General features: G+C 42.2%; 1 protein-coding gene across 3 annotated transcripts; it reads right to left on the minus strand.

Annotated features, from left to right (window-relative positions):
* Nucleotides 1–2,460: 2,460 nt before the first annotated feature.
* On the minus strand, nucleotides 2,461–17,764 carry RPP30 (ribonuclease P/MRP subunit p30). Of its 3 annotated transcripts, none has more exons than XM_051617865.1 (11): nucleotides 17,665–17,764; nucleotides 16,722–16,777; nucleotides 16,351–16,407; nucleotides 15,587–15,661; nucleotides 14,965–15,036; nucleotides 12,127–12,216; nucleotides 9,992–10,108; nucleotides 6,501–6,530; nucleotides 6,048–6,085; nucleotides 4,898–4,977; nucleotides 2,461–2,926 (listed from the first exon to the last, which is right to left on the minus strand). In XM_051617865.1, exons 1-11 carry the CDS (start codon nucleotides 17,744–17,746, stop codon nucleotides 2,817–2,819), a joined length of 807 nt encoding a protein of 268 aa, XP_051473825.1. In that variant the 5' UTR covers nucleotides 17,747–17,764; the 3' UTR covers nucleotides 2,461–2,816. The 3 variants fall into 3 exon arrangements, with proteins under 3 accessions (XP_051473825.1, XP_051473826.1, XP_051473827.1); XM_051617866.1 differs by lacking the exon at nucleotides 17,665–17,764 and adding an exon at nucleotides 17,295–17,526; XM_051617867.1 differs by lacking the exon at nucleotides 17,665–17,764 and adding an exon at nucleotides 17,009–17,287.
* Between the last annotated feature and the right edge of the window lie 1,767 nt (nucleotides 17,765–19,531).

Consider the following 19,531-nt stretch of genomic DNA (forward strand, 5'->3'; position numbering starts at 1 on the left):
AGACTACTGTGAAGATTAATGGTTGAAAAATGCAAAAACAGATTTGTATATTTGTAAATTTGTACTGCTTTTTCTGTACATTTTGCACTGATATATTTCAGATTAAATAAATGGAGGGGTTATTTTTATTTGCTGGAGTGGTAAGCATGCACAGGGTAATTGTCTCTCTTTAAAGAAAGTTCTCACCTTGGCCTCTGTAAAATTCTTTAAAACTCCAAGAAAAGTCTCAGCTGCCTAGCACAGTTAGCCCTTGAGCTGCCTCCCTGCCACTGTTAGATAACTGCCGTTTCTTACTTATTTTGTTAAATGGAAACACATATACAAAAGCAGAAAGACAGTACTTGAGTAGCTAGTAAAATAAAGTTTTATTACTGATTTTGATTTAAAATCTCAGTTTCTCAGTAAGTCAGTACTTCCTCTGTGGAACACATGAGACTGCTTCAGCGAGCCACCCCAAGGAAGACATCAAGTCCTGCTAGGAAAGGGAGGTACCTCTCCCTTTGCTTTAGAAAAAGCAGAACACCCTTAGCAGCACCACCAGCAGGGGCATTAGTGTCTGATCTCATGGGGACATTACATGCTGCACTCAGCTGAAACCCCAGTGTCCCATGGCGTGGCCTCCCAGCAAAATACGCCAGTCTCCCACACACCTTCACCAACCCCTGTCAGTTGGCTTTTAGCCAGCAGGCTTTACAGACTGGCCAAAATTACACCATGGGCAGTGAGGTGGGGTCAGGAGTGGGCAGTGATGAACAGTTGTTCCTGGAGCACCAGTTTTGGAAACTAAATGAATTTAAGGGAGCAAGCAGAAGAAATACCTATTCTGTTTGCAGCCATCAATCCTAGGCTGCAGCCAACAGCTTTAGACAGATGAGACTTTTCTTACACAAGCACCATAACTCACAAGTGTCACCCTGCCAGCTGTAGGCTTTGTGAACACGCTTTTCTCCATAAAAATTACTGCAAACTTTTGCTCTCTGCCTTTCTCTGCAAGCCACTACTTCACTCCTTGTCTCTGCACAATTATTCAGAGACCAGGAGCATGCCTTGCAGGAAACAGAAAGGACATCAGATCAGTGCTGGCTAGCTCAGTTTGTTTATTGACCTAACTGAGCAGCAGTTCATTTGTTCAGGCACCAAAATGGCCAGAACAATGTGCTTCAGGAAACTGGGGGAAAAGAAACTTCTCAGTCAGCTCCTGAAGCACTGAATCTACTTAAAGGGCAAAGATGCAGACTAATTTTTTTTTATTTTTTTTTTTTAATCAAGTCAAACAAGTAGCAAGAATGATGTCTAGCATTCAAATGCCTCTTTCCATATAGTTACCAAACAACTTCTCTCATCCTCAAGATAGGTTATTCTCCAGCCAAGGAAAAGATAATGTGTAATTCAGAAAACTGCAGCACACAGACACATTCTGTTTCTCCTCTGGTTAGAGCCCCATTTTGGAGATAAATCCCTAAATGCTAAACTACTGCATATGTATTACATCCCAATGCCTATAATAAAACAGACTAAAGTCACAAAGTCAACAAGTAAAATAAGAACATAGGAAAAATATTTCATGATTTGTTGAATAAAGCAAAAGCTGTTGTGACTTACACAAGCATTATATAAAACTGTAAGCTCAAGAACTTTATCCGTTCTTCTCAGTCCAGCTAATAAGAGCTCAGAGATGACCCACTGCAAGATTTCTGCAATATTTTACATGCTACAACTTTCACTTCTCAACTTCTTGTCAGATGCAAACAGAGAACTAGAATGTCCACAAGAGTATATTGAGTATAGTAGCTTACATAATTTTATATTGGTTTTATCAAAATACAAATTTCAGTCAATATTTAGATGAGCTCTGAAAATGCTTTGCTGATTATAAATCTGTTACAACTGCTCTTCTGGCAGCCAGATTAGGTTTACTGTGGCATTAACAGGAAGGAAAAGGGAAAGGCAGGAGGCAGCAAAATTAACACTCTCACAGGCAACACTCCCAGATCAGGACATACAGAAGGAAATGACGCAGTAAAAATGATGTGACGTGGAGACTGCTCAGGCCAAGGTGAGACAGCTGTTACGCTGTGACTGCAACTCACACACTCAGTGTAACCTGGGGCTCTTCCTTCTTATGTGTGGTAACTATCTCATGCTACTGTTGGGTTCCGAGAGAGGTAGGACAGGGCTGGCCTCTGAGATGCATGTCTAGCAGGTCAGAACAGTCAGTCCTAATGGAATACAAATTCAAGGTATCTCCTAGCAAGTACCAGATGCCGAGATCTTCTTTATAGCCATTGATGATGAAACAGAGTGGGAAGCAGATTTTATTTTTTTTTACTGCTCTACTACTCTCCACAGGCCACAGGAGGTAAGCTTTATCTACTGGCTCGTGTTTGTAAGGTTTAGTACTTAGAGGTGAGTTGATGAGTTTAGAACTTCAGAAACTATAAGAGCTAGACTTGGAAAGTATGCATTCTTAGAAACATTTTTAATAAAAAAAGGAATGCACTTGCACTTGTACAACTGAAAACTTCCATGTGTTAGAAACATAGTATTGAGTTTGCAGTAATTCCAGAAGATCTAAGACAGGGTGAAGAGACAGTCTCCTGACCTTGGCCAGAAGCCCAGCATGACCCTTCAGATGTGGTGAACCATGATCAAGCAGTCTCATTCCCACAGCTTTCCTCACTTGAACACCAGAAGAATAATTCTTCTCCAGGCTAAATAAAGTAATAAGGGAGGAACAGGGCTGTCTGGAGGATGGGGGAGGACTCAACGCTTGGTAAAGATGGGATGGAGGCTCCTGTTGACAATTAGTTCAGTCCTCAAGCTTGAGTCTTAGCTTTTTTGCAGGCTGGCAGTGTGGTTTCTTCGTCCTCAACCTTGCGAGGCTTCTTCACAGTGTACACTACCCCACAGGCACTCTTCCGAGTTTCTGGAACATACAAGCAGAAGCTGCAGTACCTCAAATAAAATGACACTGCATTTAATGCCTACTCATTGCAGGCATCCATGTCCCAACGTGTTTAGTAGCCAGTCACTCAGTATACACAGTGGGTAAGCAACTCGCATGGGCAGGAGCTGGGGATATGCTGCATTATGGAGTGGGGAACCTAAAGGGGGAAAGCCAGTGGTGAGTATGGTGTAGAATTACAGCAAACATAAGAGAAAACTGAGGTCTGCAGGGGCTGAGGGGCTCCAGACACACAAAACCACAGGAAATCAGAATTAATCAGTTCTATAGTCACAGAAGGACACATTCTTGAAGCACTGTCACAAAGCAATTCTGAGCAAAACAGGCTATTCTTAAAAAGTATTAAAAAAGGATTCACATACCCCAGGATGCTTAAACAGACTGTGCTGGCAGAGGCTTCCCTATACATACCAAGGAAGTGGCTTTACGATATTAAAAAATGTTCTATTTACAGAACCCTCAGCATTACCATAAAATACTACTGTGTGATGTTATCAGGCTCCTCATTTGTTTTGACAAACGACCTAGTGAGCCAAATCCAATTTCAGAACTACTGGTCAGAAGCTTCTCTGCAAAATCTGAGGTAGAAGAGATTCTCTACAAATACCGTTAGCAGAGAGACTCTGCCAGAACCTTGCCAAAATATTTCAGCTTATGCTGGGCTAGTATTCTTTTTGGGACCGAGAAATGACATCTGCTGTTTAATTTCACAGGTAAGACAAACTATGGTCTTGAGAAATTCCACGAAAATTCTTACAACACACTGTCTCCATGGGCATAAGTAGCAGACTGGAAGAGGACCCTGTTCACAGAAATGCCCTCATCAAGAGATCAAAGCTACCTGCTGTGAATTCCAGCAGGTTCAAGCCCCACCTCTAGCTAAACAAGATATGCAAACCAAATCCTACTGTGCATTTGAAACTTAGAGTAACTTAAGTTGCTGGAAAGGTGACTAAAAATCATACTGATCCAACAAACTTTGGCAGAGCCAGATGTGACTACTTAGTCACAAAGTTAAACTGCCATCAGAACAAATATCAAAAACCAAGAAAACACTAAGGAACAATAAATAAGCAGGTGAAAGGGAGTGTAGAGATGGAGAAATCAGTGCTACAGTGGGAAGCAAGGGTCTAAATTGATTGCTGAAACACAAACTGTGGCATCTCTTTGCTGCACTGACACCAGGACACAAAATAAAACTAGAAACCTTCTGATTTCCAGTGCAGGGGGCCACAAGCTAAACTTCCACTCTGCTAATATTACACACGAGCAAGTAGAAGAGAGCTACTGTGAACTTCCTCTGCTGAGGGCATACAGCAGCAAGTTTTATTTCACCAAAACACTTCAAGCCATTGTACACTGTATAAAACATTTTTTTTTAAGCAGCAAGCACCCAGCGTATTTGATTTTGCATCAAGTCTGAAATGGTTCACACTGAAGACCAAGTCAGAAATGGACCACATAATGAAACGTGAGAAAAGGAACATGGCAAAGGTTGCTTCTGCACTCGTGCCACAAGAGGGTAAACACAAAACAAATGCATCCTGGTATTCTCAAAGTCAATGATGTAGTTTCTGCTGGTGTCACCAAGATCAGCATTCAACCCTTTCTGAAACAATGAATAGGTTCAATATGCAGTGCAACAGGCAGATCTGTTTTGGCTAAACAGTTAATGACTCTTTGATGTTCTTAAGGGAGTACTCCAGCACAGACAGCACCATCAATTCAGCCACTGATTTGTAACATGGCAACAACGGAAAACAAAACACCTTTGCTGCACAAGCTCCTCTTCATGCATTGGACAAGGGAGCTAAAATCCCAAGCTGACTTGCTCTGTAAGGTCTTAGACCTTCTGGAAATATGCACTAACACGAACTTAGTTTAATAAATGCAAATGTTATTTAGATAAGCTTGCATGTGCCTTTGACTTACCTCCATGGAGCATGGTGGCTCTGCAGTTGGTAGACACAGCTGCTTTGGCTTCACTTTCTGACAGCCCAAACAGCAAACCTCTGTCACCTTTGCTCAGGATCAAAATGCAGAGAAAGGAACAAACAGAATAGAGAAGTCTGTCTGCATGATACATTTGCTTACTCTACAAATAACTAGGAATTAGCAAAGCTGTTACTCAAAGTGACATTTTGCATAAGGTTACCCAGAGGCAGGGAACTGAGGCACCCAATTCTCCTGGCTGCAGTTCCCCAGCAGCCCTCCTGGAAAGCTCCTGGCAAGGTTGCTTTTTTCCAGACAAGCAGCTGTACTTTTGAAAATAAGTCTGTCAATACAGCAACATTTCTATATTTCCCAGTTCTGGGGAAAGGGCACTGTCTGCTATGAAAGCATTATGTTGAAAAGCTCCATTCCACCTACAGCAGGGATGACACTAGATTAGGCATATTAATTTGGTGTTGAGCCTGACTGCACTTTTTAAGAGGGAAGGAAATGTTGCACATAAAATCCTTCCTAGCCACACACCCTCCCACACAGTTCTCATGACTCAGAGCATGCTCCTCCCTCCAAGGGACAGTCCAGATATATGCCTGAGGGCAGAGAACGGGGAGTAGTAAAAATGAATCTGAATTCCTGAAAAGGAAGGAAAGACATTCTCTTTGGTTTCTAGAACACAATGACTTATTTAACAACACATATGTAACCAAGGACTGGAAAATTCAGAACAGAAGTAACCAGCAACTCAGACAGGAACTCTTCTTGCTTAATATAAATATATTTTTATCTCTTCTTCCTCCCAAGATGTGGCACCTTGGAGATCATAATAATTTCTGGATCGGTTCATGGTGTTCACAGATTTTTATGTTTTTTCTTCATTTTTCCCCTTACACACACACAAGATAAACACACACTGAACAGACAGACATTACTATTTACAGTGACTGCTTGTGCCACTTTATGACAAAGAGCTGTTGTTTCTTCCACACCAACTCAGAGCCTTGATGGATTGAATTGGTCATCAATAAGCATCACTGCATAAAGTTCAAGGACTATGAAGGAGGGAAGTATTTAAAAACCACTCTGAACTTTCATGCTACTAATAACTGCTGTCTTTGACTCAGAAAAAGGATACAGATTAGCCACGTCATAGGGACCTCGTAGTTCCAGAGGCTAAAACAAAACAAAGAAGGTGGGATATGTGCATGCACTCTCTTGCAGGCTGACAGAGTGTGAGCATGCAGGACAGTGCTATCAGGAAGGCAAAACAAAATGCTACATAATAGCAAGTTGCTGAAGATACAGCAGGAAATCAAGCAAATACTATTATTTTGCAAAACAGACTCCCCATTTGGGAGAAAACTGTCATGGAAAATACTATAGCAGCAAAAAAAACCCCACCCAACCAAACAAAAAAATCCCACAGTACAGTTAGTTACTAAAACAGATTGATTAAAAAAAACCCCACAAGATGGCATTCATACTAAAAATCACAATTTTTATATGCTTAATATACAATTATAACTGTATTTTCAGGCACAGATAAATCCTCACATTGTTCTGACTTCAGCAAAAATCTGGGACTTACCCTTTCAGCTGCACTAGATATAACAATGTTCTGGAAAACAAAAGAGAACAAAGATTCATCTGTCAGATAGCATCAAGAAATTTAAAAAAAAAATAATAATCAAGCAGCAAAGACACTGAGCATCAGCTAAGTTCAGGCTTGGCACAAGAGTATCTGATGCTGTCAGATGAAGTGGTGTGGATCTTAATTTGTGGACACAAATATACCCAGATTATCTCCGTGTCCCCTAGAGAGAGAAGGTCACAGGGACAAGTCCTCTCTTGCAGTTACAAACCTCTCACGGATGTGGGTTGAATAAGCACCACACCTTGAGGCAGGATAGGCTATGCAGTATAAAAGCTAGAGTGATGGCATTAAGCAAGAACCCATCACTGTGTCCCTCGTAGTGGACTTTAAAAGGAACTTAAGGGTAAAGAAGAATTGCAAAGTTATACTGTGTTAAGAAGTCTCCCTTTATTTACACTAGTTGAAAGAGGCCCCACATAAGTGACGACTTGGTTTGAGATGGACTGAGGAGTCCAGGATCCCACAGAAGCAGTTTACAGATAGTGACTTTAGACAACTTCATGCTCCAAAAATTTTCAGTCTACTCTCTGTGTTGTGGTACAACTCAATCCTAACCTCAACATTCATGTTGGCCTTAATCAAACTCACACTGGTTAAGGAAACCAGTCTACAGCTAGGCAGTGGCTGCCAAGTCATGCCCTAAACTCAATTCCCTCGACACTGGCAGCCACGAATATTGCCAGGCAGAGGCAGCCTTCTCCCTTCTCTCTCAAACAGAACAGGTACATGACTGCTTGGGTGCTGGCAGACAACACAGCTCAGCTGCCAGCACTCTTCTGATGTTAAACCTCCAAGGATGCACACCCAGGGGGAGACTGTTTTGCACAGGTGGAAACTGTAGCATCAAAAAATTATTCACCTTTTATTCTACTGAATAAAAGGCTTTGGCAATTCCTGCTTGAGTGGGTGGAAATAAGAATTGTACTGAGGCAGTGACTTTCCCTCTCTGACGTCAGTACCACCAACACATCACACCACCTCTGGTTACAAGGTGGGGCTTTTGATCCTTTCCCTGCACTGCTTTGCTTCTCCTGCCACCCCCACAGCACAAAGAGCAGGGCAAACACTGGGAGAAAATGCTTTTGGTGCAGCTGGAGAGCTATTTGCATGGAAATGACTGCATGTTCACACTGTGTTTACCTCCTGTGATGAGGAGGAAAGGATGGGACAGGTAACTCTGCCTTACCAGAAGCAAAGCCAGAAACAGAAACAATACATACACCACAGCAACTTAACAGCACACATCATGATGGAGCCTAGGACATTTCTTTCTGTGCAGTTCACCTTTAAAATGACTGCACTACAGATCCCAAGGGGGCTTTTGAGCTTCAATGGTGCTGACTGCAAGAGTCTACTGGAAAAATTCAAGTCTGCTGCTCTGAACTGTAGAAACCAACGCCTGTCTCCCAGGCTCAGAGAAGCTCCCAATGCAGCAGTGCAAGCCATCTTGAACATGCATGGGATCGCAGTTCACTGCTGTGTATTGGAGATACACTATCAGCTTCAAAGGCAACTGGCTTCCATTTTGGGGATGTGTAAGACAAGAGAAAGAGACAAGAGCTGATAAGAAAAGCACTGCTAGCAAATGAAGGACAGGCAGGCAAAGGCAAATCCAAGGGAAAGGCTAAAGGGAAGAACTCAAAGGCAAAATATTATCTCCCCAGGTAAAGGAGACAGCAGCTGTTCAGTGCACTGCTCCAGGTACTGTACCCACATTCAGCTATCAAAAAAGGGAGGTCAGGGACTATGGCTATGGCACACCTTTTGTCTGGCAAGGCGGGCTCATTCCCTGCAAATTTTAACATGTTCTAAGGACTCTTCTGAACACCATTTCTAAGGACACCAGTAAATTTCTGGAAGTTTCTCTGCCCTACCACAATAGAGGAGAAACAAAAGGATCCAAAAGCTGCTACATGTTCAGCAACTATAGGTTACAGAAGGCAAGAGCTGTGTGCCAGGTGACGATGCAAGCAGCCTATGGACCAGCCATCCCACATCTCATTAAAAAAAGGCCCTTACATAACTGATGGAGACAAATTGCCAGTGATGGCTATTAACAATTTCTGCAGGTCCACCAGGTACTGAGTATGGAGGCAAAAAATAAAGACAAGCTAGCAGTCCTCTCCCCAGCTCTTCCAGTGCCTAACAACAGCTTATTATGCCCAACTCCAGCCGTTTCCAGGCACAAATGATGCCCTAGATTAACAGATGCAGAAAAAAGGGCACTGTGCACAGATCAAGTGCCCAAATGTCCCACTTGCTCTCTTTGTGACTACAAATCAGTCAGCGCTCTCCAAATCAACAACTGCATGAGAAGCACATCTTTAACTGTACAAAGAGGAGCACTAGCAAAAAGGAATCCAAAAGGAAAGGGGTTCTGTGAACATGTATCTCATCTCCAAGTCAGTATTTTGTGCGATGAAGTCCCAGAGCTGGCCTTCTCGGGAAAGGCCTGTGATTCTGTGAAATACTCACTTTCTTCTGTAGTAGCATGGGAATTAAAGTTTGACCCACTGTGCTGTCCTATAAAATAGGCTGCTAGGTCTGAGGGAAACTGATAATGATAGAACTCCTTTTAATTGGCCTTCCAAGCTGTATATCCCACTTCAGACTAGGTCTGAAGGGTAATGCCAGTCTTGGCTTCTCTACTAATGAAGTGCAGCAACGGCCATTTCCAGTAAAGGTGGTGGGTGCTAAAATCTCTTTTAACTTGCATATGTATTATGAGATGCTTTCCTGTTAAAAAAAAAAACAAAAAAAAACATGGCCTGAGAGGACCCAGAATGACACGCAGCTTAGTCTGGTAGCCAGGGAGGAGATGAAGTATGAAAGCAATGGATTACAGGCATCTCAGTTGCAAGCATTACTCTTTCCTTAGGTTTCAGTAGCAGGGAAGAATGCAGCTGATCTGACTGCAGCACACCAGTCAGCCATCCAGCTAGCTGTTGTGCCTGTTTTGTACACTGAGAAATAACTGGTTTTTTTAAATGGCTAGTCAATTTCATTTTTTAATTATTATTTTCTACCCCCCATATTCAAGACATACTATCAAAAAGAGCTTTTCGTCAATCAGAAATATGAAATGGGGCAAATTAAGGAGACGCACAGATTTCAGTTCTAGTGCAACTCCTAGATTTCTGGCACTTTGGGGATTTTTCCTTTGGTTTTGGGGTGTTGCATACAATAACAACAGATAGGTTGTTCTGAAAAAACGATCTAACAGTTTGACAGCTTAAGAAGAAAGCATGAAGTGCTGCATGGCTGGAAGTATCTGGAGCTAGAATAATTGTGTCCTCGTAGTAGGCAAAGATTCAGTCACAGCTTCAGAAACTCCTGTATCAAACTCATTTAAAATGGCTCAGTCTGTACAACTCCAGAAGAATCCGAATGGCATTAATTGGCTTGCTTTGACTTTGAGAGCTTACCTTTCCTTTGCAGATCTGCATCAGGCTGATCGCATTTGAAATTGTGTATCTTCTCATTGTGGAGTCTTTGATGGCAGGCGTGTAAAGAAGTTCAAAGTAAATGCCTCGATCTATTGCCTTCACATGAAAGAGAGTGATCAAAAATCAAAAGGAGAGAAGCATAACAATCTAACCACTGCTGTCTATTACTGATGCAGCTTATTCTCAGTTTAACTGTATTATATATATAAAAAATTAAGGAGGAATTGTTCCAGACAGAGCACAGCATAGCAGGGGGGAGGTGGTTTCACTGTACACCAGATGCATGTACTTGAATCTTGGCAACCAGCAACTTACAAGTTGTAATTGGCTTTCCACTACCACAGAGTTGAGGGAACAGGTAACTGCTGGTCAGAAACAAGTCTTTAAACTTTGGCCCCACAGCCTGCTGTCAGGAAGAGTCCTGCTTTCTACAGTACCCACATCTTGCAGATGAGGAATTTGTCCTTACATAAAAGCAGCAAGAACCCTTCTCTCCTGTCTCACAGCATACTCTGGTATTTGTGGCAATGTTAAATAACAGTGACTGACGGGAGAGGTTCCAAATAGTAATACTAATATAATTTTCAGGTGCTTTAAAATCCCTTGCTATCTGTCAAAAGCTTAGTATTCTTGATTTGGCAAAGGTTAGGCAACTTACTATAGGACACACTGAGTTAGTGATAAAGACAATTCAAAGCTAGGAGTTTCTTGTTCCCTGGCCTATACTACATTTGTCTGAAATGCTACTCTATACTTTATGTTCATATTATTAAAAAAATGCTGCAATGTTAATACTTCAAGAGAGTCCAGTAACTGAATACAGATGGAATTAATTCAGCTCCCATCCATACATGACCTCTGAATGCGGACACAACAGAAGCTATCACAACAAATATTTTACACAGAGCTGGTCCAACATCTGCAAACAAGAAGAGAAGCCTGAATTTATCAAAACCACAACCAGTGATGGCAATACACCAATTTCCAGGCAAGCAGATTTTTAACCTCATCCCCACCAGTTCACCTGCCTTCCAAAAACTGACTGACAACTGACTGTCCAGGGATGCACAAAACCAGTCTGGCAGACACACTGCCTTGAAACTGGGAGTGTGGAAGATAAGAAGTAGGTTGTAAGGAAAATGTATCCAAACAAAGGGCTGCAAGAGCCACCCAGCTCCTCACCTAGTCAGCTGCTGGAGTTTTAGGCAGCAACGGTACTTTCAAACAACATTTCATACAAAATTGCTATTATGAATGGAATTTTTGAAATTCTCAAGTCTGTAGTAAATGCCAAAGTATTACATTTGTTCTGTTTCAGGAATAATTCTAGTTAATTTTTAATTTTTATTCAAAGTTAAACTTTTTGTAGAATAGGAGTTAGGATTTCTAGCAAATTCCAAACTTAAATTTTTAAGCACTAAGGACTACATCAGCCAAGAATGCCTATGTGGAATGAACCTTTACATATACTCAGAGGAAAAAAGCAGTTCACCTAAGAGCATGTTCAGATTAAGCTTTCTGACAAGCTACCAACAGTAGGCAGAACTGTATTAACAAAATATCTAATACGTGCTGATAGTCACTTTGTGTCCCAAAGCAGATATTTAACAATTCCACATTAGGTTAATTTGCCAAGACATTATTTCGGCTAAGTATGAATTCAATACAGTTGTCCTCCAAATACCTGGCACGACACCTTTCTCCCAAATTAACACTGGTGTTCACATTCTCCTGTCTTTTAAATCATAGGACTGTTTATCTATTCTGACACAGCTGTACCACTTCTGGCTTGGGAGGCAGCTTAGTCAGCTATCATACCACATCTCACTGCCTTGCACAGCAGCGGCCTTAAGGCTCTGTTTCCATTCCTTGGGAACGCCACTTCTGCGTTCTTAAGTGGGGGACAGCAGGGAGAAAGGACATACATCACTGTATTAAATGCTGCAGTGGAGGCCTTGAAGTGAAGGACATACAAAATGACACTACACGTTATGTAAGAAAATAAAAGAACCACTTGGATGAGAATGGTGGGAAGGAAATGGAAGGAAACTCAACTCAGACTGACATTAAATACAGCATTTAACAGCAAGAAAACAATTTAGATGTAAATTTACCATATTCACAGGGGGCCTTCGGAAGTAGAATGGCAGCTTTTCTGTTACATTTATGCACACCAGATCCACATCTAGGGTCGTGCAAGCAATCTGCAGCAAAGGAACAGGAAAAGATTATTACACAAGCCAAAAAACGTGACTGCACTGATACTCTCCTTCATTTCTTAACGCAAGGAATGTCTCTCCAGGGTGAGTTCCATTTTAAAATGAAGAGGTACGATGCCTTGCAGATACATCAATAAAACAGCAGGGCTACAGGTGCACAGCTTGAGCATTTTGGGCTTGAAACCTAAGCCTTCCGTCACATACTTAACTACTTTTCCAATAAGATAATGACTAGCCCAAAAGCAAAATTACTGCTTCACTCTTATCTGACACAGGACACGCAGAAACAATGCTGGCTTTTGGCAAATGAATTTGCAGCTAATGAAGGACAACCCCTGTTTACATAAGGAAAGCCCAGGAACTGTCACTGTCCCTACTCATTAATCTGTAAAACAGATGCTACACTGGAATTAAGTATTTCTACCAGAAGCAACCAACAGGCTGAAACACAAGCAGAATGTTAGACACCACCACAGTAGTGGTGCACCATGCCCAGTATTGGAAGCTGATCCACAGGGCCTCACTTTCCTGGCTGGGTGGGAAACATGCAGTCCTTCCTGAAAGCCACACCTCTAGAGAAATCTGAAGAGGACACAGGAGGTCATAATTTAAAAGCTTAGCTTTGACCTCACACCACAATTTACAGCCTGTATTAAAAGAGGGAAGGAACAAACAAAGAGTGGAGAATCTCCACAATGACCTACAGAGAAAATAAAGTGCATATAAAAGAGGACCCTTGATTTACATATACCCACATGCACATGAGACATGTAGAAATTCTATATGCCTAGCCCATAAAGATGATTGCACAGGGCCAGATTAATGTCTGTAAGCAGCACTGTAAAAAAGAAGATAAAATGGGCTCAAGATGTTAAAAAGGAATTTTCTATGTGCAGGGGAACTCTCGGCTTTCAGAAACCTGCCAGCAATTGCTCCAAATACACCTGGGCTAGGCACCAACCATTCACCCCTCCTTGCACCAGCACGGAAGTGGTGGGGGCTGCGAGGAGTCCCAGGGCTGGGCTGCAGGGCAGCCACATTCAGCTCGACACGGAGCAGGCTATGGCTTTGCAAACTAGTCTTCTGCTAGTTCGTTTACATGGAATTTGGAGAGATATGAGAGCAGAGGCCCAGCTTTAGGAATGTTTCTCAGCTTTTAATAGCACTTTCTCCTAGACAGGAGAGTCACAGAACACAAGCAGGCAATTCAAAGATCCAGCCAACTACAAGGTTTTTGAGGTTAAAATGTCTCTGCCAGACCTTTCAGACTAAACTTTATCTCCATGCTCTACCTATACCGACTCTATTTCCCTGGACATGGTTGGCATCTATTGTATCAAATTAGACTTGCAAGCATTAAGTTTAGCCCTACTAGAGCCAGTTTTAATCCTTTTATGTGGAGTAAAATCTACCATCTACATAAAAGTAATTTATGGGAACATGCACAGAACAAACAGTTCTGAATCATGTCCTAGAAACTGTATCAGTGAGGCTATAGGAAATTCAGGGAGAGAGAAAGCTGAAAACGAAGGAGAGGAGAATACAAATCAGAAGCATCCAAGTTGTCCTGTGTGATGAGAAAACTAGCTTCCCTAATCAGCTCCAGAATCACTGGAAAACTCTTCCATTTTGCAAATTGAGCATAGTGGGAAAGGGATTGACCCATATGCCAGGATAGCTACAGGATCCCAGTGACAAGAACATTTCAGAAAATAGCACCAAGGAAAAACAAACTCAAGAGTCATACAAAATTCTGTGTAAGGAGGAATTCCTGCACTGCATGGAAAGTTGGAGAGGAAATTTCTCCAAACACTCCAATGTTCAGCGTAGCTTTGGCTCCTGCACAAGTCACACATGCAGGCAAGTTAAGGTTACCCCGCCTGCTGAAAGGATCTGAAGTGCAAAAACTTCACACAGAAAATGATACGCGGCAGTTGTGCAGCCAGGTGCTTCCCCGGCCGCACGGCAGGCAAGAGCCCCATCTGCTGGGAAACTCCAGACAGCCAGGAAGATGTAATTCGCCACTGCTTAGATGGCCTCAAGAAACCTTTGGCAAACATTGTAGGAATAAATGTTGAAATTTGGCTTTGCACTACATCCTCAGACTTACACAAGAAAGTTTTTTAGATACTGGTGATCTGCTAATTGCTTACAAAGAGCAGACAGAACTAACATGATTAAAACAGTCAGAATTCTTAAAAAGCAAAATCTTTTAAAAGCAACAGGCACAGACCTTATTACTGGCATGGAGTGCACATTCCTGTTGCAGCCCAAAACAATCCTCTTGGGAGACTTAAACAAGAAGCATGTTCTACCATTATCTTGGCAACCACAACTTCCTTATACCCCTGAGGATATAAATTACTTGGAGAATTTGAGCACATCTTTCAGTACATGTCACTACCACAATCAGAAACAGAAAAGCTTCCCTGGCTTGTGAGAAGAGGGCACAGACTGGTTTAGGGCCATGCTAAAATTAGAGCACATCTCCAATGGTCACATATTTCTTACACAAAAAAAGAAAAATCCCTTCTATGGAGAATAATCCAAGTGCCAAATTGTTGGTGAGAAAGATTATGCCCTCAAGGTAATGCTGAGTTATCAACAGCCAGTTTTAAAATATAAAGTTAACTTGTGGTGCAAGATCCACCCTAGAAGGCTTTATCCTTAGCAGTGAAAGATCCATGAGCTGTAACAGGCAGAGGTATGTGCTAGTTAGATGACTGTACTTACGTGGAACAGTTTCTCAGTCTTTGGAAATACTGCTATGATGTCATATAACCTTATATTTGCAGACGTTGATCTCTACAAAAGGAGGAAACAATCACTACCTTGAATTCTGGCAGATGCCAAAGCTATGCACACTGATTATGACCAAAATTATGAGAAGAAAATACTTCCAAAACAAAGCAAATAATCACCCAATTACATAGGAAGTCTCTGCTATAAGCGCTACTGTGAAGTTAATTTGTTCTCATTTTAAGCCTTGTCCCATCCATATAGTAAGGCACTCACACCTTTTTCTTCAATCATGCAGCACTAAAACAGACATGGAGGTTGCTCATGGTCTTCTAGTTTATGCACAGAAGTCCAGTAATCAAAGAAAAGTTCAGAAATCAAAGAACCAAGGAACAGAACAGTTGTCCTATAGTGACAAATGACCAACAGAAGCCATACCCAGTCTTGTAAGTCTGCATCTCTTCACGATCACATCATTTGCTAAGGTTTTGATCAGAGAAATAACTGCTGAACATTCTATAAAATCCATCAAATTCTCCCCATCCAAAGTTACATTAACTCATTCATTGAAAAAAGGAAATGCAAACTGGAAAATTAATATAGTGAATATACTTACCAAGAGATTACAGTGGGAAGGATCAGAAACAACAAGTGTTAGCCGGGTTAACACTTTAATTCTTTTAGACGTCCCCTACAAAAAAAGAAATAATACATAAGACTTCAAAAGCTCCAAAGCAAAAATCTCCAGTGACTTTCACCCTGTCCTCTACAAAAAGAAAATGGGGGCTTGCTCATATTGCCTACACAAATTTTCTAAAGTCTGTAGTAACACTTCCCCATTTTATATTGATCTACTTGATATTATTCCTGCCCTTTACAAATAATGATTTACTGTGTTTCTCTAAGGAAGGGGCAATAGAAAGGAGAAAGAAGGGAAGAGAAAAAGTAAAATAATGCAGAAAAACTGAATATGCTTTAATACTGCTATGGTTCCCCGGGCAGGCCACAACTGCAAGCAAAAGCGTATGTCAGAGATTTGAAATACAGACTTGGTTCATTAACATCAAAACCAGGAAGTTATTTCCAAAACTTCAATTTCAAGAATTATACTGTAATTATTCAACTACCAGAAGATAAAAAATTCATATAAAGCAATTTCTTCAATAAATTCCAAGATAATGAATAGAGTGTACTCTAATTTGAGTCTCTCATTCTTCCAATGCTGGAAGATCTAACAACCAAGCAACATACAAATTTCTCTTTTTTAATGAGCATATACAAAATACATGAAATAACATATACAAACAAACCAAGGTAAAAAAACCAAACACAAAACAAACCCAGATTAATAATACAGGAATAGAATTTAACTAGACATACTTGTACAAGAGGCAAAGAAGGAAACAACTCTGAAGAAGATACTGGCTTCACGATTTCCTTAAAAGAGAAGAAACTGAAGTTATTAAAAATTTTATGAGTTAAGCTTACAATGCAAACAAAAGCTGTGCTTCACTCCTAAAAAAAATATATGCTAATAAAACTACTTCCCAGAGACAATACATGGACCATATTAAAAGTTAACTCCAGGGTAATGACAATTAATTATAAAATGGGAGTTCTGTCACAAATGCAGACATTTGAACTTCCATCTAGATGTGCATTCTGCAGATAAAACTGTTTGGGAACATGTAACAAGGCACGTAAGTTTACAAAAGAGAACACTAAGAAAACATAACCCCATCAAAAGTTACCTGTTTCTTTTCTTTAAAATCGATGACATGATTAAGAGCAACTGCAGAATATCCCACTGAAAAAGTAAACACACAGTAAGAATGTTTTGTCTAAAGGAACTACTGGAAACAAATTCAAACTGAAACCTGCTACACACTCATCACTTCAATGCCTGAAAACTGATAACCATATGCTGTCTACCTTTCACATTATTTCTTTCTGAATTCACAAAAAAGTGAAAAAATAATATTTTTTTTTAAACAAATCTGTTTGCCTTTTAATATAGTCCAGCCCTGACAACACTTACTCGATGGGAGAGCTTTATGTCCTAGCTATTTATGGAAAATTAAGTACATTCAGGATAGTTGTTAAAACCGCAGACAGTGCAGAGGTGGGAGAGGTATAGTTACAGGAGAAGGCAAGAAGCATGCAAACTGATGTTGGCAAAACTGATGAAAGGGTCTTCTTCAGGAGGAAGATGGTGCATTTGCCAAGGACAATTCACCCCTGGACAGGCAGCACCCGGCTGCACGACAGGTCTGCAGGAAAATGTTACGCCGTAAGAAACTGTAGGTGGAAAAATGCATTCATACTGGGGAAAAACAACGGCTACGCTGGGATAAACAGGCAGAGACAGCTCTCCTTGCTACCCAGCACTACGAAGAACTCGGTCCTGGTCACTTCACTGGCAGAAGACCTCTAGTCGAACAGCGAGAGCGGAGAGAAGCAAGGGGGAACGAGACCCTCCAGGGACGCAGATGGCGAGGTTTAGCCTCCAACGAGGGAAGACAGCCTGGAGCCCCCGCTGTGCCCACACCAGCCCGGCGCAGCTGCGCTCACCCCTGCTGCCCCCTGCCCGGGCCCGGCCCTCCCTCCCCGGCTCAGGCCCACGGGCTTCGCAACGCGGCCCCGGCCCCGGCCCCGGCCCCGGCCCCTCCCGCCGCGCTCGGGGCACCAACTCACAGTGCGCGGCGGCCTCCAGCAGGCTCTGCAGGGACTTCTTGTCCAGCCCCTGCGGGAGGTTCAGGTCGGCGAAGCCGGCCATGCTGTGCGCGGCGGCGGAGCTGGGCAGGGCCCCGCGGCCGGCACCGCCCCCGCGGCAGCCTGGGGCTTGTAGTCACCTCCGGTGCCGGGCGCGGCGGCATCCGCCGGCTGCGCTTAGGGACCCGCAGCAGCGAGGGCAGAGGGTGTTCCGCACCCTCGCGGGTGATCTCCGGCCGCAGGCGCTGCGCCGAAGGGCTGTGGTGGCCCCGGAACGCCCGTGTGGTCACTTTCTGAGATCTCGGGCGCGGCTCTGAAGAAGATCAAACCTGGTTCTGAAGATCAAACCTGGCTCTGAAGAAGATCAAACCTGGCTCTGAAAGAGATCGAACCTTGTTCTTGGCCACTCTGCCCAGTCGAAGCCGAGCAGATCGAGGCACGGCGCTCTCCTCAGAGCCTTGTCTCGTACCCACCAGGTGGAGCAGTAGCCCTGCTCGCCGGTCGTGTTTAAGCTAGTTGAGCTCCATCCGAAAACTGGTAGTAAAAACTCACTGGAATGCTTTCTAGTTGTTGAAAGGTCTTCTCTTCCCTATGTTAGCTAAAAAAAAAAAAAAAAAGAAAAAAAAGCCCTAAGCTTCCATGTCAGGAGATATCCTCTAACATGCAAAAGGACTAAGAAATTATTGTAATAGACCAGTAATCAAATACATATTCACTGTGTAGCACAGTTACACAAATATCGTTCTACCATTGATAACTAGCACAGAATATGTAAAATACAGGTAGTAGTTACTAGTAGGACTTTTTTGTTTGGGTACTTCCAGCAGCTGCTGAAGACAGCAGGTTTGCCATTCCTGTCCAGCTTTGGGCAGCACACAAGGGTCTTGGCCAGGCAGAGAGTCTTCAGCTTCCTCTGTCTTCAAACTGGGCTAAATGTTCATGAAGGGAAGCCATAGGATATCTGGAGCTCTGAATTCTTCAGAGGCAATAATGCTTCTAGCTAAGGCGTTGATGCTGCCAACTGCTCGGTATGTCCCTGTTACAAGGTCTGTTCTTGGTGCAGCTTGTGTCAGCTGTGACTGGGTAGTTGTGGATTAATTTTTTACCAAAGAGACCACACAGTTTGCTACGGATGTCTGAGAAACAACAGAGCATGCTTGGCATGTTTCTGGCCTAGTTGTCTGAAGAGTTAGAAAGGCTGGGATGGTGGTAGCAGAGAAGCTACTTGTGAGCTGCAGAGACTAGACTAGTTCAGGGCAGCTTTGAGGGTCAGTAGAAAACAGCCTGCCACATCTCTATGACAGGGAAAACACACATCACTTTGAAAGGGAAAAAAGCCAAAAACCCTGCTGGTAAACTGTCTTTGTTCTTGACACATTTATGGCAGCATTTTGTTCTTAACAGAATTAGGTCAAGATATTTCAGTAAAAGAGCTCTGTTTTGGCATACCTGTGTCTGCAAGGTGCTTGCCTACTACATTAGATCAGTCAGTATTGCTTCTCTGCCAGTCATTTAAACCAGCAGCACAGCCTTAGTGGTATAGTCAAGGCTTTTCTTTAATGTGTGTGAAAATGGAAGAGCTTGAGGGATTATTCTAGGTTTTCTTTGAGTGTACAATGGAACTTGATTTGTCATAATGAATGTAAGAAGCAATCCATAAACACATATAAATTACTTTTGAATGTCCCTACTGCAGTAGTGTTCAGAGACATCAAAAAGGACTAAGCAGCTTTTTTTGTCTAGCAATATACAAACAAAACAAACCCTTTCTCAAGGCACTTAAAAGTGAGAACATTTTAAAATATATACACGCAGAAGATCTGCAGAACCCTATTTGCTGTAATGGTAT

This window comes from Apus apus, chromosome 4 (assembly GCF_020740795.1).
Source record: "Apus apus isolate bApuApu2 chromosome 4, bApuApu2.pri.cur, whole genome shotgun sequence".
Taxonomy (NCBI): domain Eukaryota; kingdom Metazoa; phylum Chordata; class Aves; order Apodiformes; family Apodidae; genus Apus; species Apus apus.